Source organism: Falco rusticolus, chromosome 4 (genome assembly GCF_015220075.1).
Source record: "Falco rusticolus isolate bFalRus1 chromosome 4, bFalRus1.pri, whole genome shotgun sequence".
NCBI classification, from domain to species: Eukaryota; Metazoa; Chordata; class Aves; order Falconiformes; family Falconidae; genus Falco; species Falco rusticolus.
The window spans coordinates 313,590-338,061 of NC_051190.1; the positions used below are offsets into that span (position 1 = coordinate 313,590).

Sequence of the window (24,472 nt, forward strand, 5' to 3'; positions counted from 1 at the left end):
AACGAAGGCACATCACCTGCTCACGGGAGGGAGCTGAGGGCAGAGCCAAAGAGAAAATGCCACGTGTTACACACCCTATGAATATAAACAATAAGCTGCCACTTCTGAAACATGCCAGAAGTAAGGGAGAATTCAACTCTCTCCTAAGGGAGAATTCAAAGCTGAACGTTTCTATCACTTTTATTTCCTAGGATCCATAGCTTAGTGCTAACAGATGTAATAATGAGCCAGAAGTGACAATTTGAACAGTTGTTATTAAGGAAGATGCTTGGAAGATAAGCCCTGGAGTCAGGATTTACTGGTTCTCTCCCTGGCCCTCCATCAGGCTCCCTGTGCAGAGTAAGGATTCCCCTCACCCAAACCTCAATTTACCTACTTACAGGACAGACTGTAGCACTTTCCTTCTCTTCCCTATTGAGATGCGAGAGAAAACTTGTTTGCAAGTAATTTTAATAATCAGCCATGAAACACACTAGATGTAAGCACAATATCATCATGCTATGATTTCCTTTTCAATGAACACCAGGACACAGAGTTTACGAATACATTGGAGTTATCATTTATACTCAGAATCAGACAGAGTATTCACAGCACCAATACTGCATACATATATACCACATGTCAAATCTTTACCGCTGGATGTTAAGTAGCTGCCCTTTCCCTTCCACAAAAGGCAGGGATGGAGACAGAGGTTTTTCTTGCATGCTAGTACTCTGCAAAAGGGGCAGAAGACAAAAGACAATTTAAATTTTAAACCATTTGTCTTGAGGACCATGGAGTCGCATGCAAATCCCTGCCTGAGCAGGAAACAGAAACAACAGCTGATGCTCCCAGCAAGCTCTACATAAGGCCCAGCCTACTCACAATGCCCATGGGAACCAGGAACTAAGGCTCCTTTGAAGATCCCAGATCCCTAATCTCATGTCCAGTGTCATCCTTGCTGGACTACTGACAAAAACAGAAACGAACTTGCAAAATTAAAAGTGACAGCATGTTGACTAATGAAGTGAGCTTTGCCGTGTAACAAATCTTTAGAACAAGGAAGAAATCTGCCTTGCTTTCTTTTTCTGTTCACCAACCATGAACATCTTCAATGACCTACTTGTTTTTAAAAGTAATCCAACATTTACCATTACAATCTCCTTTACTCCTCAAGTCACATAACCCCCCTGCTGTCTCCTCCTTCTCTATTTACCTGGCCCTACAGTCACAGCAGGGAACTGAAAATCTGCTCCCTGCCTCCTAGCTACAAGTAAAGGCTTTGCTTGGGCATCCAACAGATGATAACTAATGCTACTGCTTAAACAATCCATAGAGCTGCTCCTCTGACATAGACACACATCTAGATCCTGCCACTGGTTCAAGACACATCACCCAGGCATTTAGAGAACTGCCTGACAGAAATAGCCATGCCTCTCATTCACAGCATCTCTTTGCACAGGCAACCCTCATGTTTCATTCAGACAGGATTTTTCTCAGTGCTCTTACTTGCTACTTAATATTTATCCTATGGTCAGTGTTCCAAAAGCATGACACTATTGGTTGTGGTAGGTGCTGAACAAACACATACTAAAGCTGTCTTACAGAAGCTTACGGGTGTGAAAGGTCAGGTAAAAAAAGGAAAAAGTCAATAAAATCTGAAGCCCGGCGAGTAACCGAATCACAAGGATCAGACAGAAATATAAATCCCAAAAAATGAAACAGAGCAATCCTCCAAAATATATCAAAAGAGGAGATGCTCCACATACATCCGTTGGCAGTGACCAGCCCCCAAGAGCAACATAAGGGAGAGGGGAATACATAACCATTAGCATCTCCTTCCTGCTACTTTTCCTCCTTAGCCTGTCCATCTTCCTTTCTCCCTTCATTCCCTCTGCTCCGGATACGACCTCTCAAACTACAACAGTGCCCTGCCTATCCCTGACACAAAAGAGCATGGAGATTTTCAAGCTCATCGTATTCAGCAGCATCAAAGCTGCAAAGGATACAAGTGTTGGAAAGGCACAGATTCCTGAAGGTCATCAAGATGTGGAGCCTCCCTGGAGGCAGCTCCTCCCAGAGCAGAGCTCTCTTTCCATAAAGCAACAGCAGCCTACAGCCTCAGCCATAGCACAGGTCTCAGTCTTCGAGCAAAGCTCTCCAATATAAGCAGATAATCTGGACTTCAATAAGGAAGGCAAGGCTGAACTAATATCAGACTCCGCTCTCCTTCCCTCCCTGTAATATTTTAAGTCTAAATAATTAAAAGGAAATAAATACTTATAAAACCAGCAGAGTCATTGCAGGGCAATAGGTCACCATGGCTGCCAAGTTCGAAATATGGGGCCCATTCAAGTTACTCACATCAGATGTCAAAGGTATTCTGTTGTAATGAGAAACAATAAATACACTCACTTAACACCCAAGATCGCTGCTGCAATTTACCAGGCTGAAGCCACACTAGAACCTTAAAAAAAAAAAAGCCAACAACCATGCCCTTGAGAAGTCACCTCCACCGTGTTCTCCCCACCTTCCCAAGCCCTGTTGCACTTCTGTGTACAGAACAAAGATGTGACACATCTCACTGCTTCCTGCATAACCCCAAGTATCTAATGCCAATTTCCTTCTTTCAACCTTGGAGCACAGCTGCGTATTTCAGCACTGGCACTTGCCGGCGCCTCTACAGTCCAGTACCTGGAAGCGATCGATCAGCCACAGGAGAAGCAGGATTCAGCAGTGTCCAACACCAAGCACTGCCTGACAAACCTACCAGGAAGAGAAATGCAAACTCCACAGCCTGCAGCATTTCAAGTTGAGGGCACTTCCAGCCTATAAATGATATTTAAAATCTGAAACTATGATGGAATAATACAAACCAAAAGAAAATGTGTATATGTATCTTGATCAGTGATAGAGTTACATTTATCATCAGCTCTGCTCACAGGAAACTGAATCCCAGGCTGTACCAATTCCCCTGTGAATGTAAAGGAAAAGAACCAGCTGGAGAGAATAATAAAACAATTAACTTTCCATTAAAGAATAATCTATGTATGTTTTTAAGGAGGCAAACTTTAATGATTTCCACCTAATTATTCATCCTGCATTCTGGCAGCTTTGGCTTGGATTTTGCCTTGTTTTGAAATGCAGTCTGAAGGTAAGGATTTAAGCTGGAACAGACGTGGGGACCACACAGACTCCTTCAGGCAGGGCAGGACAGCCTGCTGAGGGACCTTTCCAGAAACATCAACCAAGGTCTCATTGTTCCCACAGATTTGTGGCCATACCACCAATTGTAAAAGTTCCACTGAATATTCATTAGGATCTTACAAACACGGTTGTTGACTGGCTTGGCACATCAGCTACATTTTTGGACACGAAGTGCAGAGCAGCATGCTCAGGAGATGCATGCACCTGAACATCAATCTGTTGAATGCTGGGCTCATTTAACTTGTCACTAATGACAATATAAATCAGAAATGACTCCATAAAGCTCAACAGCAATCCCCTCTGATTATGCTAACTCACCAACTAGCTGCAAGCGTATTATCTTTACAAAGTAATTCTGTAAAGTGAAAAGGTTCAAAGCAAGGGCTTTAAGGACTGTTACTTTGCCTGTTACCCTTCTAAACACACACCCCTCCAAGGACCCAGCTGGCTGTACACATGACGGAGAACAGTCCAGGCTGCACCACACGTTCGCCATGCAGCCCTGCTCAGCTTAACCACCTGCCTCAGTTTCCCAGCGGATAATACTAATGAACTAGTAAGTGTGCAAGCCTGCACTTCATTCCAGTTTACACGGTGCTTTCCCGCCAAGGCTCTCAAACATTTGGAAAGGACCAAGTATAGTTTAAGCTAAAATTAAGTGGAACATAAATACCAGAATTCAACCACTTGGATCACTCCTTTAGAAAACCTACCTGGGACTCTGGGCTTTCCAGCATGAGAAATCGCAGGCTAAAGAGCTGGCAAACTGAGACAGTGCCCAGGCAGTCCTTTGCTATTATTTATTGACCAACTGATTGAGATCAGGCTCTGTGACACAGTGCAGGCAAGTTTCTCCCCTCCCTCCGCAAGCTGCTAAGTTCCATGATCTGAACAAAAACCCACAAACCTGGCACACAAACTAACAAACTAGTCACACCTGAGTCCTGCTGGAAAAATCCCTGCCTCAGCTTTCAAATGTTGCAGAACATTTTCATTCACAGCTTCTGCATAAATGGTGCAAGTTTTGAGTCTAAGAGTCTACGGCATTTTAGCCTCAGACTTCTAGTCTGCTCTTCCCCTGAAAGTGTAAAAGGCCATCTTTCTCCATTAAATATATATATATACACACACGCACACATGCACACACACACACAGAGAAACCCACATACACATATATATATACGCACACCCCAATTTCTCAAAGCAGGGCTCCTGCATCTGCCAACAGGCTGTGTACACTGCATCGGCACAATGGCTCTGGTGCAGAATCTGCACCACCCACTGGAAAGAATTTAGCAAGGGGTGCTAACGTCACACACTGAGCAACCACATACAGCTATAAATTATTCATACACATTACTCTAATTATGCAAATGTACTAAAAGCTGGAGCATATGTTTCCCGGACATCTTGCAGTACAGATGCAATATGGTTCTAGTAGAGAGAGTGAGAAGGAAGATGACGGGTGCAAGGGGGTAACAATGGCAGACACTGGCCCAAGCAGAGAGTGGCAGAGTATCTCCCTTCTCCAGCCAAGCTGCTGTGAGGCTAAAGACATTTAAATGCTCCTCCTTGATAATATATTGTTGGCTTTGCACTCAGTGCTGAACAGAATGCTGAGGCTGCTGAACGGCCCAGGCAGATTAAAATAAACCCAAGCAGTTTGGAACAGGAATGTGTTTATCTGGCATCGCACACTTCCTCTTATCAAAGATGAGGAGCAGGGGAGGGCACAGCGATGGTGTGCGGAAGCAGGCTGTGTGCATGCTGGTAGGAGAGGGGGAGGGAAAAGGGGGGGAGAAATGGCAAGGATCAGATAGATAATGCATGAGCTTGGGAACCAAGAGCACGCAGCTCAGCAGCCTCTCACTGGCGTACAGAGTCCATACTCTTGGTCAGTTCCCAGAGGGGCACTAGCTGTTGGAAAACTCTGTTAGGTCCTTTCCCCCTCACAGCTTTTGGAAGAAGGCAGGCATTCAGCACTGCTGTAGCATAAGCAGATGGCTGTGTGTGCTGCCCAAGCTTTGGGTTCAAATGCCTTCTCCCAACTCTGTCGAGCGCAGTGCAGTCAGTGGACATCACTCATCTCCCACACCGGAGGCTGGGGCTGACTCCTCTGAAGGAAAAGGCCAGATGTGCTCTGCTATGGTGTTTTGAAGTCCCAACTGTGGATTACAGTACTGGATTGAATATCAGAAGATTAGCATCTTATTCCCCACTCTGCCATGTCTATGGACAACATTGCTGTGCTCCTGTAAATGCCCAGTCCACCTGACAGAGCCCCTGGGAAGCAGACACTGCGTGCAGCGCACTGTGCAGGGGGCTCCGATTCTCCAGCATCATTCACTTAAAATCCATGAACACTTCCTGAATTCTCCAGCCCTACTGAATGACCAGGTGAGTGTTTCTATATCCAGAGAAAACCAAAGAGCAAATTAAATATTATGTAATGCCAAAGCTACTTGGAAGATTTAGGCTATATTGCTATTATGCCAGTAGTCACCCAAGATCAAAAAAGTTGAACAGAAAACCTTGGCAGCTCCTTTGATAAAAGCCCATCTTACCTCCTAGTGCTGGCATAAAGAGACTCTAGCTCTGTACCGCCAGTATTGTAAGGGATGCACTCACACAGCCACATGAAATACTCTGTACTGCAGAGACCCCATCACAGGAGGAATGCTAGTGACTGCGGGAACATACAAGGTGGATGTCACTTCAGCTCTTCAGATCCAAGCCAAAACTCTGCTAGCATACTTTTTTTAAAATCCAACTTCTTGTGGTTGAGCCGTGCACAGTTACCTGTGGCTGCCTCAGCTCAAGGCTGGCCATGCTTTGAAAACCAGAGGTGATGTATCAGAGAAGCACTGCTGAGCAGAAGGGACAGGCAGGCTTGCAGGTCATGCTGTGAGGCACACAGAGGTGGGGATGCCTGCATAGATCCTGGTCACTCTGCCTCAAGCCCGAACCAACAGGATTCGTCCTTCCCTTTCACAAATGACCAGATGAATGAACAGCAGCACTTCTGCCAGGCAGAGATGCCAAACTGGCAAAACAAAGCTGAGAAAACAGCGCAAGATAACAAGCAAGAATAAAAGCCATGAAAATCCACTGAAGTAAAAAGATGTTGACTACAGGGACGGAGCCTAGCCACTTGTGCTGTGCCACATTCAGCACCCCACTTGAGGGTAGCAGGCTGCACCCCAAAGGGCACAGCACAAGCCTCCCCTTTCGCTGGGCTCATCCTGCTCTCCATGCAGTCACACGTGCTGAGGACCAAGCAGAGCCTGTGCGGAGGCACGCTGCCTGCCCAGCTCTGCCAGAAAGCTGCTCCCCACACCCCAGGCAGGGTTCAGCTTTGGGGCCGTCTGGCTCTTTACGGACTCGGTGTTTCCTCACCGCCAAGGGCGGCAGCACCCGCATCTTCCAGCCGTACCTTGGTGAGGCACGTCCAGACACTATGCCTTGACTTCGCCCGACAGCCCAGAGGAAAGGGAAGGCGCACACAAAACCCAGCTTGCCAGACTAAGCTCTGTTCATCCAAACCACAGAGAGGACAGCAGGCGCAGCATGAGTCCAGCTCTGCCACCCACCTGCCCCTGCCAACGCCTGCCCGCCACACAGGGGAAGGCTGCCGGGCCACGGCACAGCGCCTCGGCTGAGCGCTCCTCCTGCCATTGCAGCAGCCCTCAGGAGAGGCACTGAGAGGAGAGCAGAAAGGAAGACAGCGCAGGAGAGGGGGCTCAGCACCTACATCGCTCAGCTTCTGCCCATTTCATTCCCAAGGCTTTGGCTCGCTCAGTAATTGTCAGCAAAGAAGCAAGCCCATTAACAGGCAGCCACAGATAAAAGGTACTGGAGGAGGAGGAGGAGGAGGAGGAGGAGATGGTCTGACCAGCTACCTGCTCACCTCAGAAGACGTAGGATCAAACAGAATTTATGAAACAAGCCAGAGGAGACTTGGAACCCCAGCCCACTATCCAGAGAAGGAGTTTTAATGCACCATCCAGGCAAACAGCTGAGCGAGGCACACAAGCCAGCAGCACACATGGCCCCACTGCCAGTCCGGCATGGCAGGGCACCAGCACGTTGGGATGGGGCTGCACCAGCACATGAAGGATCTCTTGAGCACAGCCTACCCTGCAGCAGGTTCTGCAGCATGAAGAAACCATCTAGGCTGCAAACACAACAAATTCATCCAGTTTTGACTAACATGAACAACTTTCACTTGTGCCAAAACACTGGAAGAAACAGAAGTTTAGTGTGGTGTAGCAAGAAATGTCAAAACCCAACATTTTTGTCCTGCAGCGACCATGAAGAAAGTCACTAACAGAAGATTGGAAGTCAGGGAGTTGGGTTTTTACTGGAATATTCCTTATTCTAGAAATAATTATTTAAAGAATTTCAACCTATTCAGCTAGCATTTTAGGGTTCCACATATCATTGTGCCAGTCAGAGTCAAATTAGCAACGCTCTGTGCTCTCAGTTATCTCTGGTGAACTGCGAGGGAGGCAGGGGCAGAGAGGCAAAGCCACGTGCCCTGATTTCGGCGTGCTGAGATTTGTTTTGAGGGATGCCTGGAGCAGCTGGCTGGCCAACACCATGCTGCACCACAAGCACCTAGAGGGCTCAGCGCTGACTTCACGGGGCAGAGAATTAACACCACAAGCCCCAAGCCCACAGGTGTATGAGCAGCCCCACCACAACCAGCCCAATCAACAGGGACGTTTGCAAGGACCTGGACTTCAGAAAAGAAGTGAGGTGGTGCCTCACAGCTGGAAGGAGAGCTCCTGGCACGACACCCCTTTGCAACTCAGAGCTTCTGACCGTCCCCTGCAATTGCTACAGAAAACGGTCCACTTGCAGAAAGAAGCGCCTGAAAGGTGTAAGCTTGGATAACCTCCCCAGGGCAAGCGTACGGGACGACTGCTTGTCCACCCTGTGGGAAAGGAGGCAAGCAGGGGCTTCTGACATTCAGTACCCCAGCTCTAGCAAATGACTGAAGAGTTAAAACAAAAATCATTCTCAGGTGGGCAGCACTCCAGCAAGATACGATATGCAGCGCTGTTATGTTCCTGGACACCATATTTCTGACAATAAATTTCATGCCTCATATGCCACAACAGTTATACGATTTCAGTCAATAACCAAAGAACAGGTCCACATCCTTTCACAGCAACCCACGGAAAAAAATATTCTTAAGTAAACCCGACAAACCTCAGAGGAGGTTTTTTTAATTATTATTTACTGGTCTGTCACTTTGATATTCAAGCCTGAACGGGTAAAAGGAAGATCATTTTCTGGCATGGCACCACCTCCAGCGCGCTTACAAGCTTCATGAGAGCTCACAGACCCATGAGAGCTGGCAGCAGGACCCACTGCCTGCATGGCAGACCCCACCGAGTTCAGAAGAGCCACTTTTGTTTTCAGTGACACTGCAGCACTTTGTCCGCTACATCTAGTATCGTTCCCTACATGCCAGAAGTTCCCACACACCCCCCTGCACACACTGAATGTCCCAAGCTCACACGGCAACCCCAGAGAACATCAGCAAGTTTCGGCAAAAACCACGGCTCTACTTCCCCATTTTTCTTTATTCTTCCTGCCACATATGGACTTATTCTTGCTTAATAATAAACCTTCCTGAGAAATCCCAGTGGGTGGGATGCACTCCCAGCTAGATGGATGTTTCAGCTCCCGCTGTTCTTCAGGCAGCAGCACCCCCTTCTCCCTGAGCCCACTCGCTCCGTGGCCAGGCACACTGCAGCTCTGTGGGCTGGCACTGGACCCCAGCACCTGTATTCTGGTTGCAAGCCAGCATGGCAGTGGAGCAAACTGAGCTACAAAGTCCAAATCATGCCCAGGTAGTGCCCTTTGCAAGAAGAGAAGCATGGACTGACTGCCAACCTTAAAAATTAGTTGTCACCCTCTAAATTTCAAGTGTCATTACAGCAGAACGTGGATTTTATTTTATTTTATCCATGTGTCTCAGTGGGTTACAGTACCACTTTATGATATTAAACAGCTCCCATGTTGCAACCCAGATGAACCTGTGTGCAACCGATGAGTAAGAGGACTCCCTGTGAACACAGCTCTGAGCTCCTCGGGGTGAAGCACTCTGTGCTATTTCACACGAACAAAGCTATGCTAGTTTGCACAACCAAGTGACATGGTCTTTAAGTGTCATTCACTCAATATTGCACTTATGAATCAAACCTGAACTCCTCATCCCGTTTCCCGTTGGAGATGCACAAACAGCCTCTGCTAGTCCTTTCTGGTGCTTTAACAGCTACATGTTGGAATTTTCAGTAGCTTATTTCTTGGTTTCGGGTGGTTTATGCATTCACCAGATACAACAGTCACACACAGCTTCACTAGAAGGTTCCAAAACAGATTTCCAAAAAACCCCATCAATCCCTCTGTAGTCAGTTTTCCTGGTATTGGGCTGCCCAGAGAAGTGGTTGAGTCACCATCCCTGGAGGTATTTAAAAGACATGTAGATGTGGCAGTTAGGGACATGGTTTAGTGGTGGGCTTGGCAGTGCTGGGTTTAAGGTTGGACTTGATCTTAAAAGTCTTTTCCAACCTAAACAATTCTATGATTCTAATTCATTAAAGTGATGCACTGTGTTCTATCAGAAGAATTAAACAAACAAGTGAGAAGCTCTCTTACCTGTAATTGATTGACTGGCCAATAGAAGTGCTGGTAAACTGGAGGTGTAATTTCTATTTAATTATGGCATTAAAAAAATTACATGATATACCTATTTAACATGCAAAGGAGCAAAATCAAAGCTAATAAGAATAAATTGTAAGAGAGGACATGTACAAAATGTAGTATTAGTCTTTTTTTTTTTTTTTTATAATGTGCTCTGCTAAGTAGTATGCTGGCCATTGCACCTGTGTATTGCCTGGAAAACTTTCACCCCCAGCTCTGATTCTAAGACCCTGCCAACATGCACAACTGCACTGCACAAATGCATAGACCAAAGCAGTGTGTACAGTTTTCATGCTGCACATGCAGTTTCCATCAATCCAGCTAAAGTTCGGAAATGAATGCAAGCAAAGCCCAGGTACGCCACTGTAGAGCTCAAATACGAATGCAAATGAACGGACGAACTATGAGGAGTTTTACAAGCCCTCAGTTAAACACATTTTAAAATGCATTTAAAAGAAAACAGTGCAATTTCTGTGTTCAGACAATGGGTTACAACCAACGGTATAAAACATGAACAGTTCTGTTGAAACCACTGTAGCTAATGGTGTAAGACAGGCAGTAAGAGGCCCATAAATCATTGGCACCTGAGAAGAACATGCCACTGCCATGAGAAAACACAAACACAGCCCATGAAATTTTAGGGGGCAACATATCTTTCATGCTCGAGAAGCCCATTTTCTTTCAATCACCACCATAACCCTAATCTCAAATTATTCAGTTTCAAAACAGCTAGTCCGCACAACAGCGTTGGGAAGGGGAAACAGGGTCTTACTGGGAAGAGGAAACAGGGAAGGTCTTAAAAGACCCTTAGATCCATAAGCCTAATAAACCACCACAAAACCATCCTGTAACTGCCCTAACTCAACCCAGAGCATCACTGCTGGGAAATGAGGAGGTTTGGCTCCTGCAGCCTGCCGTGCCGGGCTCCGCTGCTAAGTCAGGGAGCAGGAGGCAGATGCCAGCATCAGTAACAGCATATTGTTTTGTGGCGCTTGGAAAGAGGAGCCAAACAAGAATTATAGTTTTACCTGCAATGTCTATTGAAAAACACAGAGCTTCCAAGGGCTAGTCAAATTATCCTTTAACATTTCCTGCTTTGTCAACAGAAGTTTAAAATTAAAACACAAATTAAACTACCTTCAGTCCCTGGAGGAAAGGTTAGTTGGGTTTAAGATGCATTTAGTGTGTCATATAGGAAAAAAACCACAGGTACATGCTCAGACAGTAGTGACATGCAGCCCGAGAGACAGACAGAAAACACACTCAACTCCCACACACTTGATAAATGCATCAAATTGACCAGTGACCAGAAGCACAGCCAGCCATGGCCCCACACATGGAGTGAGCTGAGAGGCTGACTTATTGGAAGTGTTCACACAGGTGATTTCTGCAGATGAGAACATTCATTGCCACAAGGAAGGCAGCACAGGCAAAAGACAGACAGCTTACCCCTCTGAGATGCTGGACGCCACCAAATATCCTCATCACTCCATCAATCTCCTGTTCCAGCCTCCTGGCCCAGTACTGCATACTGCAAGAGACGGAGAGATAGAGAGAAAGAGAAAGGGAGAGAAAGAAAGAGAGAAAGAGTCAGAGCCCTGACACTCGGCAAATAAGCAAGGTGACTGAAGGGAGAGGGAAGAAATCAGTGCCCTCAGCTAACTGCTCTCTTTCTGCAGCACCAGGTGCAGGCAGAATACCAAGAACATGCGGCTTTGAGAATTACGGCTGGGGCACTTCTAGACTTCAAAATTTATGCACAAGGCGCCACAGAGAGAAAAGGGGGGGAAAAAGGTACAATGAAAATCAGAAGGTGGGGGTGTCCCTCTCCTTATATAAACAGTTGCAGTAGATAATTATTTAAGCCCAAAGTGATTAACAAGGTCGAAGTGCCACGGTGTACAGCAAACAGCTTACTGCTTCGGCAGGGCTCTGCCTCAGAGAGCAAGCATGGAGCCACGGCAGGACCAGAGATGTCTGCCCTACTGCAGCGATGGAGTGTCGCTGCAGCACAACAAAGAGGGCCTGGGCAGAGCCAGGAGCCACGTGCAGGGCACCAAGTGCCCAAGGGCTCAGCTGCTTTGCTCCTCCATCCAAGCCCAAGCTGGGCCAGGTCCTCCGCAGGCAGAGCTGCCTCCCGGGGCTGCAGCAAGGGCCGGGAGCTGCCCCGCTGCATCTCCTTCGTCCTGACCCCTGCGCAGCCAGGGAGCTCTGCCAGTCCTTCCCGCAGGCACAGCACCCTCCCACATACTCCACCACACAGATTTCCACTCGGAGCAATAACACCAAGTTAAAAACAAGCAAGAAAAAATCCTCTTCTAAATTCACATAACTTTATAACTCTCCTTCTTTTAATGAGATTTCCTGACTCCAGCTGCTGGCCACGCAAATGTCAAATCTCCCATCTGACCTGGAAAAGCAACGCTCGATTGCCTCGGCACTGCCCAGCACTGCCGTCTGTGCTTTTTCCACAGCAATATTCATCTCTCAACACTACACCAGAGAAAGCGGAGAAGGAATACAGGAGTAGAAGGCCAGCAGCATGGCCAAGCGCAGGTCAAGGGAGCAGACTAGCTTGGGTGTTTTGCACTTTGGTTCGTCTCACCAGATGATTTCATTCTTCGTTGCAGAGACATTCCCCAGGTAGCCCACACATGCTCCCCCACCACTCACAAAGCCATGGAAGAAGTTCTCCTGGAGATCAAGGAGCAAAGAAATCCAACTAAGAAGCAAGGCCACAGAGGACTCTGAATTATAAAGCACGGCCCAAAAGCTGGGCAGAAATATCAAAGGAGAAAGATGCCCGAGACTATTGGCAGAACAGAGCTGAAGCATCACTTGTGAGGCGAGAGGGGACGAATGGAGACGGGGGGGGGGACTGGCAGACAGACGTATGTTACTCACACAGCCAAATCCATGCCAGTTAAATAACATACAAGGCTGAGGATGAAAACAAGATTTAATGGCACACGCCAAATCTTCCCAGTTTTCCAGTGTAACATGCTATTTCCTGTATGCCGGCAGAGGCAACACTGTCCCTTCTCCCCTGGCAGCCTGGCTGGGGCAGAGGAGAAACCCAGGGAAGGTGATGGGTGAAGGTATTTACAAACCCGCCTTCCTGCCAGAGGGAAAGCAAAGCTTGCAGTGGGACTGCCAGTGTAAAGATAGTGGGTCACACAGCTGAGGGGGTTTAGCTTGGTTGGTTGGTTTTTTTCCTTTTCCTTTATCAGTCAAACATTTTATTTGCTATCAAAGTTATACTCAGGTTGTCCAAAGTCACCCATAAATCTTCTGAAGTATTTTCACCAAAATTTTTTTATTTTTACACAAGTCATTTAAAATAACACCTTGAAACACCAAAATGGAGGGGTTTTTAATTCCCCCCCCCTTCTTCCAGTCTGTCCAGTGAACTAAAAAAAAAAAAAAAAAAAAAAATCAATTACATGCTCCTACGCAGTCACAGGTTCAAGAAACCCTGCTGAGGACTTATGGAGCTGACACCTTTCCTTAAATGTCCAGCTCTGTGCAAGATCCTGGATTTCAGTGACACCTGCCTGTGTCAGCTCCCTCCAGGAACACCTCCACCACCACAGCGAGGGAAAATTACCACCTCCTCTTGAGCTGTATCCATCAACATTAACAACTGCTCGTATCCGCATAAATGTCACGTATGGCCAAGCCTTCAGAGAAGATTAGTTATAGAGGAAGACAGAAGCATCAGTGTTACTCTGTTGGTATATGCAAAAGAGACACCGAGCACTCACTTGGGCTGGGATTTACAATTAATTTAAATTTACTCAGCAGATTTATTTAAAAAAAAATAAGTTTAAACTTATTCCACCCCCTCCCTCCGCCCCAAGAAGAACTACTATTTTAGGGAAAAGCCATGGGATTTCTCATTCATGAGAAAGACTGCAATTCCCCTTAATTGTGCAGCCTTATGATACCTGGCTCCCAGCCTCACTGAGCAGCAGGGTCCCAAAAAGCCCAGCTAAGCCTTGTAGTACAAGCTTTAGATACCACTATTAAAAAAAAATGTGTATTACACTATGAAAAAAGGCAGGAGGGAATTTCTGCATAGTTGACGCCAAGTTTCTAGAGTAAGAAAAAGTATTAGCAGAAGCAGCTTCTTTTTTTGGTGTAGCATGGCTATACAGAGCCTTTAACAGTGGTAGTAAAAAATTCTTTTTTTCCAACTAGCACATCCCTTATGCATGCCACAGCACTAGCAAAAGCCCTCGTGTATATCAGACCCATTACTATGTCCCTCTAGCTCTGGTCATGTCCATGACCAGAAGTCTTCAGAGCAGGCCACATCCCAGAATTTGGAGGTTTCATCTCACTTGCCATATTGCTGGATTGAAAGCTACCATTTAAATAAATAAATACATAAACAACAACAAAACAAAGCAAAAAAACACATAAACCCCCAGCGTTACCCTGTCTCAGTTGACCTTCTGCCTCTTGTTTCTCTCAAACGGTCACTGCACTTAAAATTTTACATAAGGCAAACAGAGGAAGGATGAAGAGGGTAAAGAAACTGATGGCCCATTACAGACATGGAGATTTCTCTTTGAAGTGTGTCTCCTATGCAAGCTGTAAGCAGTAAGTTGTGACAGTCGCTGCATTCCTGGGCCATCGCTGCAACACCTCAGGTGGCATTACAGGGTTTGAGGAGCAATAACTCCTCAGAACACGCAGCCAGGAGCGCCCTACTGCTCTTGTGAAGTGGCATTTACAAATCAAGTCTAAAGAAAACAGCGGATGCACCGACTGGGAAACCACTGGCACAGGTGCAGTGCTGCTCCAGGCAGCCACCAGGCTCCCTTTGTAAGCCACGTGCACAGTGCCCCCTCTAAACCAGGTACCACTGTGGTGTCCTCTGTAGTGAATGAACATGGCTAGAGAGAAAACCTCTGAGCTCCAGCATTTCTGATTGCACTCAGTAGCTCTGTGCCCAAAGGAACCACGTGCAAGGAGCCCGGCAGCCCTGCCATCCTGTCCCTTCTTCAGCAGTGACACGCACAGCACATCCCAGTGATCCCCATCACCTCAGCTAGATCTGCCTTTGCTGGAGAGCCTCCGCAGGACTCTTCCAACTCAACAACTACAACTATTTTATGCGCCAGCACAATCACACACATTCAGGATATACATTAGAAATCTCTTCCATTAAAAAAAGGGGTTTGTTTCCTTCCCCTGTATGTTTTATAGCCTCCTGAGCAAAATTCAACAAGGGACATCAGTGATTTTTAAAAACAACACCATTTATCCCTGACTCCCCACAGAAAACTACAAAAATGCTGATTTCATAATCTGCATTTTTTATTTTTCTTAGAGATGAGATAAAGTAGACTTGAAAAAAAAAGCAGCAGAGCTTAAAAAATATTTACAGTGACAAGCAGCACATCAGGAGGCAAATCACCCCTGTTGCAGTGGGGGCCAGGAAGCAAAGCGCCCCACCTGCCCCACACCTGCGTGCTGGGCACCTCTGCCTTGCCACCGCTCACAGCAACCCTGACTGAGGGTCAGGGCATGTTACATGCTTCAGGTGACCCAAGCAGCTGCAGAGGCTTCTGTGCACATCCACATCCATTTGCAAGGCTACCCCATCGCTCCGGCTGTGTGGCTTCAGAAGAAAATGAGAATTGCCTGGAAAGACAGGAGACAGGCTGTCCTTAGCCCGCATCCTCCCACACTTGGGCACACAACAGATGGCAGCCTGGAGCCCTCGTTCTGTACAGAAGCTGGAGACATTCACAGACAAGCCACCAGCACAAGCCACACACCAACAGCCTGTGGCCAGCACCAGGAGGATGTAGTACTGCAGCTCAGCCCCCTGCCACTGCCCCGTGGTGGCTCAGGGTACGCAGACCCTTTCCAGGCTGCAGACACCTCCTCACCTCAAAACGTGGGGTGGGTAAAGCAGTCACACCAACTACTAATGAACACAAGCCTCGTTGCAAGCAGCCTCTCACAAAAGCACAGGGAAAGAAGAGGAAAGAAAATTAGTTTTCTGCTTGAGGACACTTTTTTTTTTGTTTGTTTGTTTTAAAGCAGCCTTTGGAGAGTGCTTGTTTGGCTGCGAGCAAGAGAGGGTGTTTAAAAAAAATAGTAAAAAAAAAAAATAAAAATAAATCAGTCTTTTTTTCTTGCTATCTTCCTGGCCCAAAAAATAAGGACAGAGATTCACACAAACATGAAAGGACAAGAGGAAAAACTACTTGCTAAGTAGATACACTGCCCCAAAGCTTATTGGGTTCTACAGAGAGAGTGTTCTGCACAAGTGTCTACACTTCATGCAGTGTGTTCAGCCAAGAATGCTTCACTCTGTCATACGCTTTGGTTCAGTGCCCAAATATTGCTATTTAATACAGTTATTACTGTGTTGTCTAATTTTTGCTGTGCAGGAACTTCTTATAATTGGCTTATTCCTTCAAAATGCTTAATCCTTTAACTATAATAGCGCATGTGTCGGTACACACGCGTGCATGTGCACACTCGTGTCCCCTCTGAGTTTTAAGTTTCTTACATGCCTAGGCTGTAAAATCCTGCATGACCCAGTATTTACCCATCAAGGAAAAAGAAGGTGCCCTGCAGAAACAACTTGCAGACAGCACCCGTTTCCTTCAAAATAACCAAATAACTTACTGACCGTGCTTCCAGATATTACCCAGCCTCCTACACAGTTATTTTATGACTCCATTTTAAGTATGTGCACAGGTGTTTATATAAAGGAGGGGTTGGAAAAGTTTCCCTGCTGGACTAGTCTTTCCTTAATACTTGTCAAGACATTCACCTCTAGCTTCTGGTCTCCCCTATAATAAGAAAGCATCTCTGACATTATTACAGGAGGGAAGGAAGGGACAAATGAGTATTCAAATTTTATCTCATGGAAGATCTTTAGGAAACATGAAAGGGAAGGATAGTGTGTTCTACATTCAGCTCTATCACCAAAAGACTTTGTTCTCTTCAACTCAAAACACTAGCTTTCTGTGCCTGTTTCTTTGTCCTACCTTCTGTCTGCTTCGGCTTTACAATTTTTTGCAGCAGGGTATGTCTTGCCAGGGGTGGGGGGCAGAAGCAAGTATCAACCCCCTTATCAGATCTATCTTGACCCCAGTTTGATGCCCCAACAAGTATTACAATACAATAAAAAGGATAACTAGGCAGTTTACTCAACCTGCAGGATAGCTAGAGCTGGGCAAAAAGTGAGGGAAAATAATCTGACAATAATACAGAAGATCTGTGTTTCATTAACAGCTCTTGAGCACAAATCTTCTTGTAGGATTTTCCGTGGGAAAACTCAATAACCACCAACCTCCCACCAATGACTTTTAGGGCAATAGGAAAATTGTTCCTTAAATATGATTTTTCTCTGTTGGAAAACAGAAGCATTAACCATTTAAGGTCTAACTCTACCTAGAAAAAGAATGGGTAGTAGGTGTTCAAGCCAGTCACAGACACGTGGGATGGCTGGGACTTCGGGAATTCTTCTTTCACCATGAGTTGCACTTGGACATCTAAACACGTGAACCCTCTGCATGAAGTATTGTGTAACCTGTTCTTTACATCCTGTGCTGAAGGTGAGCCAGAGATCCCCACAGCACCTTTTCCCAGTTCCATTTTTCACCATGTGGTGAAAAAGCTCCCTTTGTATCCACCCTAAATCTCACTTCCCTCTTCCCACTTATCCCACCTACATCAGACACTGAAAAATCCTTATGACAAGCTCCTAAGAACTAGAAGATGATTATTCTATTGCATCCTCTGTCCTTCAATTCTTTATTTCTCTACTCCAAACTCCGTTTTTTCCAGCTTTCCCTCTTTTGCACTGTTTTCTAAACATTTCAACCTTTTTGTTGCTCTGCCCTGGATTCTCTACATTTTACCTACATCTCCAAAGGCTCATGCCAAAAAGTAAGATCAGGTGCTCCAACAAAAGTCAAACCCAGTGCCACATGAGGAAGAAAACATCACCTTTCCAGTCCTGTCCAAGAAAGTACTGTATACTGCAGAATAAATGTGCCCTTCTGCTACAACAGCACTACGTTGACTCAAAGTTTATGACCCATGGTAATCCTCAAGATTTCTTTCTGCCACACTGCTACCCAGACAGATATTCTTTATTCTGCATTTGTACATTTGATTTCTCCATTAAGTGCAGCACTTTGCATTTGTTTTCACTGAATTTCATTTTGCCGATATCCAGCTCGCCATTCAATCTTTCTAGATCATTTAAAATTCTGACAATGCCTTCCAAAGTAAATCGAACCTCTCATAGCTCAGTGTCGCCTGCAAATTTTATAAGCATTATTTCCCATTCCATTGCCTAAGTTATTAATGAAACTATTGAATAAAAGTAGGTCCAGGGCAGATCCCTGCAGGACCCCACTTGAAATGCCCTCCCAGTATGACAAAGCACCACGATAGCTATTCTTTGAGAGCTACGTGTCCAATCAAAATATCTTGAATTTCAAACTTTACAAAAAGCTGGAGGAGTATTTGATATGCAAAGGAGCTGGAGGCCAAAGGATAATTTAGTGAATAATTTAAAGCCTAAGAGTAGGTTTGAAGAAAATTGCAATCTGTTGGTAGACGATCTGCCAACAGAAAGAGGAAGAAGAAGTCACTGAATGTGTTAGCTGGTACATTCCCCCAGCAGCGTTGCGAAAGGCCCCCATGCAGGCGCTGCATCCTGATCAAACGTGCCTCTCATTGATACAGCAATGAAAAGAACAAATTGCAACGCAACCACAATAAATATCTTCTGCAGAGCATACAGCAAAGGAGAGCACTCTCCTAAATGCACTTCCAGCTACAAACCCCATCATCAAGTTACTTCAATCCTGATCGGCCTAGAGTTCATCTTCAGGCCCTCACTCGATGCAGCAGCCATCCTGTGACAAATACTTGGATGTTAAGAGCATTACTTGGCAGGACCTCCATATGAGGGTCCCCAAATACATTCCAAATGTGCAAGAATTAATCCTCACAGTCTTAAGGGGTAAATCCGATCTCAGCACATTGCCACCAACTCACACTTCTGTAAGTGGAAGCAGAACCGGGCACCCCGAGATGGTACACTAGCTTGCTGTTTTCAGCTGGGAGACAGAAGAAGTTCAGCAAGAAGTCCTCTGCCAGGCAGGGAGCCTAACCAAGCCACTTACTGACCATATAAGCAAAACTGAATATGGTTGTCTTACAACAGGAATAAATTAGTTATTGAATTTACATCTGGAGATCCAGATCAACTTGTTCCTGCTGCTATGGGGATGGTCCTGTGGATGGCTCACATACTTGACCTCTTGCGTGATGGCAGCAGAAACACCAGCATGCAACTCCAGGACTGTAACACAGACAGGATAAGCCAAAGGCAATGGCTATGATTACTGGAGCTGTACTGGTGATACCAGCAATGTGCTACCCAAAACAGTTAACTGTTTTGTTCAGAGCCAAAGCTAATGCCTTAGCCTCCCTGCTTGTTCAAAAGCTGTGCTCTTATGTCACATCTCAAAATGAGGTTTCTGTGGCACACTGGCTGATGCGCATCAGGAGCTAGAGAAGTCTGTGGGTTCCCCCACGTTTGCACTCTCATTGCATGTGATTAGAACTGGGCTCCTGATCTCAAAGCCTGTCACAAATCTGGACTTGAAACACAATGAATTGATAAATAAGTGAATAGATGTCAGTTTTATGAAGCACACTACCTGCATAAATTTCACCCGGTGCAGCCACTTGTCATTTTCAGCACCCCTTGAGACCCCGATGGCTGATAACTCTTGCACATTGCTTTGCAACCCATTATACAGACAAAGTTTTATGATAAAACCTTCCTCTTCGCCGACTCCTTCTGTTTTACAGATGCAATCTGAGTGGAGGCTGAAGAGATCCCATCCCCCACAGCAAAGATAAGGTTACAGAGGGTAGGTCTTAGTAAGGATTTTGCAAGCTGCATGAATTATTAAAGTCCTTTATGATATAATGACAGACACATCAGGTTATTTGTTTATTCTGTGTATAATTCATTAGTCTCTTGGGAGCTAGACAAAAGTTGGATAGCTTGTTGCATCTTGTTCATTCCAGTAAATCCTCATCACCAGATGGAAGGCTGAAGCACCCCAGAAGACAAAACAGCCACACCTTGCAGGATCTGCACTGTTGGTCGAAGATGGGAGAGCTTTTTTTATATATTTTTTTTTTTTTTTTTTTTTTTTACAACCTGGAGAAACAGGGAAGCTGTCACTTGAGTAATCAGGCTAGATAGCTGGAAGATGACACTTCGGGTAGTGTTTCTATATCTGTCATCTAAAGCATATGCAAACAGCTTTGTGATTAGATGCTAGGAGTTGTCCCATGCACTTCCATCATTGCTGAGCAACAGCAGGACTACTCAAGCAGATGCAGGCTTCTGCAAGACTTTTGGATAGTTTACAACCACCACCTCCTGGCTATGCAAGTAGTAAGATACTGGACAGAGCAAAACAGCTCCCCTTTCTTGGGTCATTTGCATAAAGAGTCTGATCAAGATAAGGGGCAAAGCATGATAAAGGAATGGCACATCCTGATGGCTGTAATGGAGTTTTGAAAGGGTGAGGGAGAGATGTTATGCTGTAGTGGCAAGTAGGAAATAAAGGACTGATCAGAGCCCCCAGCAAGAAAAAGCTTCCCAACACGCTCTTGCTCATGCAAGGTACTCCATCAATAATGCTGCTGCCAGCCGAGGCGTGCTGCTGTGGAGAGGTGCAGCAAAACACAAACATGGCCAAGCTGAAAACGGTACACTGGGGTAACTCCCACTAGCCACGGGACAGCAGAGGACTGCTCTCAGCATCCACCCTTCCCACTGCAGATTTCAGCCGATCAGAAACAGACTAGGCACACAATGATTAATCTGATCACTAAAACACGAGCCATATTAAAAGAGTCTAATAGAGGTCTACTGTCCAGTCAGACCTCTGCGAGATTGTGCTTACAACTTCTCTTCTTACCAAGAAAAGATATCATTAACCTCTCCCACAAAGACCTCCTGCTATTGAGGGGCATCCATTGCCATTTTCTTCAGCCTCTAACTGTGTTATACCAAATTTCCTCGGTTTTTTGGAGCAGCCTCTCACAGCATCATATGCAACATTCCTCAAGGGCTTTCTGGGCGTCACTGTCACTAGATGTCTATCTAGTTAAATCCCCCATCTTAAACAACCCCTCTCCCCACCATCCCCCTACCTGAAAGATTCCTGGCTTCTAAGAGAGTATTGTAATCATTGTTATTATAAAGCACTTAGCGATGCTCACTCATTGCATCTCTCACCAGCCAAACACCCAGTACCCTGTCATTTCACATGCAGTCACCTTCATTTGCAGAAGCTCTTCATTGTATTAGTCCCTTTCAGCAATGAAAGAAAAAAGGGGTGGGGGTGGAGAGCATTAAAAAACCCAAATAATAGTTTACTGCATTTTATGCCATTACCTCACTACTTTGTGATACACATCTAAAAGCTGTCTGCAAGACCTCTCCTGCTGTAAGGTGGCATCCAGACATGCTCCAAGGCAGGGACAACAAAAGCATGAAGCCCCGTTTGATTTTTGTTCCAGTGCTGCTGCATTACTCAGGGCAACAGGGATGAAACCAGCAGCTTTCACAGGTCACCTCCTCCCTCCGTCTTCCCAATCAGCTGGGACAAACACTGCTCCCTCCAAAGAGAAAAAAAGCATATACACAACCTCTCCTTTGAAGAGGATACAAGCCTATTGAAATGGGGAGACTGAACCACACTGGAAATACTCAGAATGTACTACTGGATTTGCTATATGTGCTCAGGATGTTGGTCCATCAGGCTCAGTTTCCCCATCTCCAGCTGTAGCCAGATTTTCACACCAGAAATTATGTACCTCCTTGTCCTGGAGGACCCTGTGGAAGGAGGATGCTGTGCTGGAGCACCTTTAGGAACTAGGATGCTATGCCAAGCACCTTAGGCGATCCCCCTGCTGCAAGAAAAAAATTCCTCTGCAAGAGGCTATCTCCCCTTTCCGAAGGGGAGGGTCCCTAGAAAACCCTGCTGAAGCCTAAGCACAGATGTGTCACTTTCCTCACCGGACACCTCAAGCTAAAAAGCCGGCAGTGCACCCGCTGCCTTGCTTCACAATTACTGTACTTGCTGCCCGCATCCCCTCACTACTGCAATACCACACTTAAAGCACAGATCATGCAACGGCCCATCAAACATGGCTTTGAAGGCACCAATCAACATGAAACTGTCAAACCTGAAATATTTTCAGGAGGGGAGAATGGGTCTACAAATGTGAAGCAGTAGTGTCCAACCCAGAGTTTTGGGGGCGGACTCAGAACTGCAACTCGACCTCCCGATGCCTGGTGCGGTGCTCACCCTCGGCAGCCAGCCACCACCACAGCCGGACACCCGCACACCTACGGACACCCCACAGCAGGTCTCCCCCCAGCTCTCACACACAATATGCTCACATGTAGCTGAAAACTATGATGACAAGATAATTCTCTCTTCTGCTTTTCTAAATGAGTATCAGCATTAAAACCAAAACCACCTGACATCCCAAACACCTATGAATAGAATGCCTCAGACTTTTCTGTAAGAGAAAAATCCCAGTCTCTAATGTGGTCCTCTCAATGGGGCCTGTGACATCACCAGCCCCTTTCTATTTAGAATAATGACTTCTTCCACACGCCAAGAGATTTGAAATTACCTGTGAAATATATTTCCCTAGGCACAGGCTCAAGAAGCATGTAAATTACCCAGCTTAATGGCCTCTAGAATTTCTCTCCGAGACACACGAAGGGAGTGGGAAATGTTCAGATGGTATCTCAGGTACCATCTGAGGGGATAAACGTCAGAGGGATGGTGAGGAGCTCCTGCCTTGCAGTTCCCCCAGTAACTGGTCCCACTGGTGAGCCACAAGGAGGCAATGAGCACAAGAGAGCCAATTCTAAATGACTGCATCATCAGCACAGAAGTGCAATTTTGAAAAGAGCATTTCTTGGGAAAAGTGCCTGGCTGTAACTTACACAGCACAAGCAGCCAACATAGGGCTTATGCAGCAGAGGGCACCCATTTAATTTGCAATAGCCCAGTGCTGAGCTTGTTAAGCACTTGGCAGCAAGCCCTCTCGCCCTCCGCCTAACTGTACAGAGAACAGCACTGCCCAGGCTTTGATGTCCAGGCATCTGCCAGAGAGTGGTGACCTTCAGAGAAGCTTTTAATCCACAAGGAAGTTCCCACTCTCCCAACACTGAAGAAAGGGACCGATACTGTTCCTGGAGTCCAAACCCTCCTGGCCACATTTCTGTTCTTGCAGTTGAATCTGATGGACTTGTTAGTATGTAGCAGAAGAAACATTTATCCCAAAACGAAGAACATGGGCCCATCTGGAGGAACAGAGGACGAGGAATTATGTGCTTTGGGCTGCATTTCCTGCTCTGCTGCTAACATATTGGAGTCTGAGGCCTTAGTTTAATCAGCAAAATGATCAATAGGGAAGTGCAAGTGTTATTACAAAGTGCATGCAAAAAAAAACATTATAAGGAGTGGAAGATGGAGAACAGGACAACAGTCATCCTCCAGTGGGGAGGGGGGACAATCCCAAAGGCACCATGAAAGAATTACTCTTCCAAGGGAACAAGGCTGAGGCACACAATCTTTGGTCCTGATTCCAGTCAAGACTGACAGGTTGGTCACCTTTTACAGCACAGTGGACAGAAAGTAGGCCAGAAGATCAACTGGGGATAAGAACACCTGGAAGGTAGGCCTGGCCATGGAAAAATGGGCCAAATTCCTCCGTGTAAAATTCCTCAGAGCAAAGGGGTAAGACAAGACCTTTGCAGAGACTCTTCCAAAGTGAGAACCAGCCCTCATTCTCAGCCACAAGGATCTACCCCACACACTGCCAGAAGCTGTGGTATCGCAGCAAGATTAACACAGAATCAATTTTAAACAAACAACAATGTCCAAGCTGGTTTCCTCATTCCCATGCGTGCCACCAAGGGCTGAAGTCTGTCTGGACTCCTCACAGCTATCCCTGCTCAGGATTAACTATGTATCACTGCCAGTAATGCAAGCACTGCGCTATTCAGAAACTACTGGAAGACAAATACCAAACCTCAGTATCATAGTGGTAGAAAAAAAAAATAGTATTAGGAGTGACATCGTAATAAATATTGTATCCTAGCCAAGCCAAATGAGGAAGCAAGATTAGTTTTGTGTGGAAAACTAGACCAAAAAAAACCCCACCATATATCTGGAACAGTCCTTGCTTTGGTTGTGGGATCTGGACTTGGGGGTGTGATGAACTTCACAAACATCAGAATCTCACCACAAACTGCAGCTCACCCAGTCCCGCAAACTGACCACTCTCACCACCAGTTCCACCCAGCCCCCGAAGCACTAGGCTTTGCACAGGAATTCTTCATCCAACAAGGGGCATACACTGTTAAGTAGAGAAACTGCAGGTATATGCACTACTTGTGACCCCATCATGGTCCTCAGGTAATGCTACAGCTGGAGCACCTCACCCACAGCAGATCCCTTTGCAGCTCACCACC

The 24,472-nt window shown here is 46.0% G+C and overlaps 1 protein-coding gene across 3 annotated transcripts in view; it reads right to left on the bottom strand.

Annotated features, from left to right (window-relative positions):
- The window catches only part of CACNA2D2 (calcium voltage-gated channel auxiliary subunit alpha2delta 2), a 223,499-nt gene that overhangs the window by 188,797 nt on the left and 10,230 nt on the right, over positions 1-24,472 (bottom strand). For all 3 annotated transcript variants that reach the window (XM_037384697.1, XM_037384694.1, XM_037384696.1), the window contains exon 2: positions 11,350-11,431. In XM_037384697.1, coding sequence (XP_037240594.1) covers positions 11,350-11,431 — 82 coding nt within the window. The remainder of the gene's footprint in view (positions 1-11,349; positions 11,432-24,472) is intronic.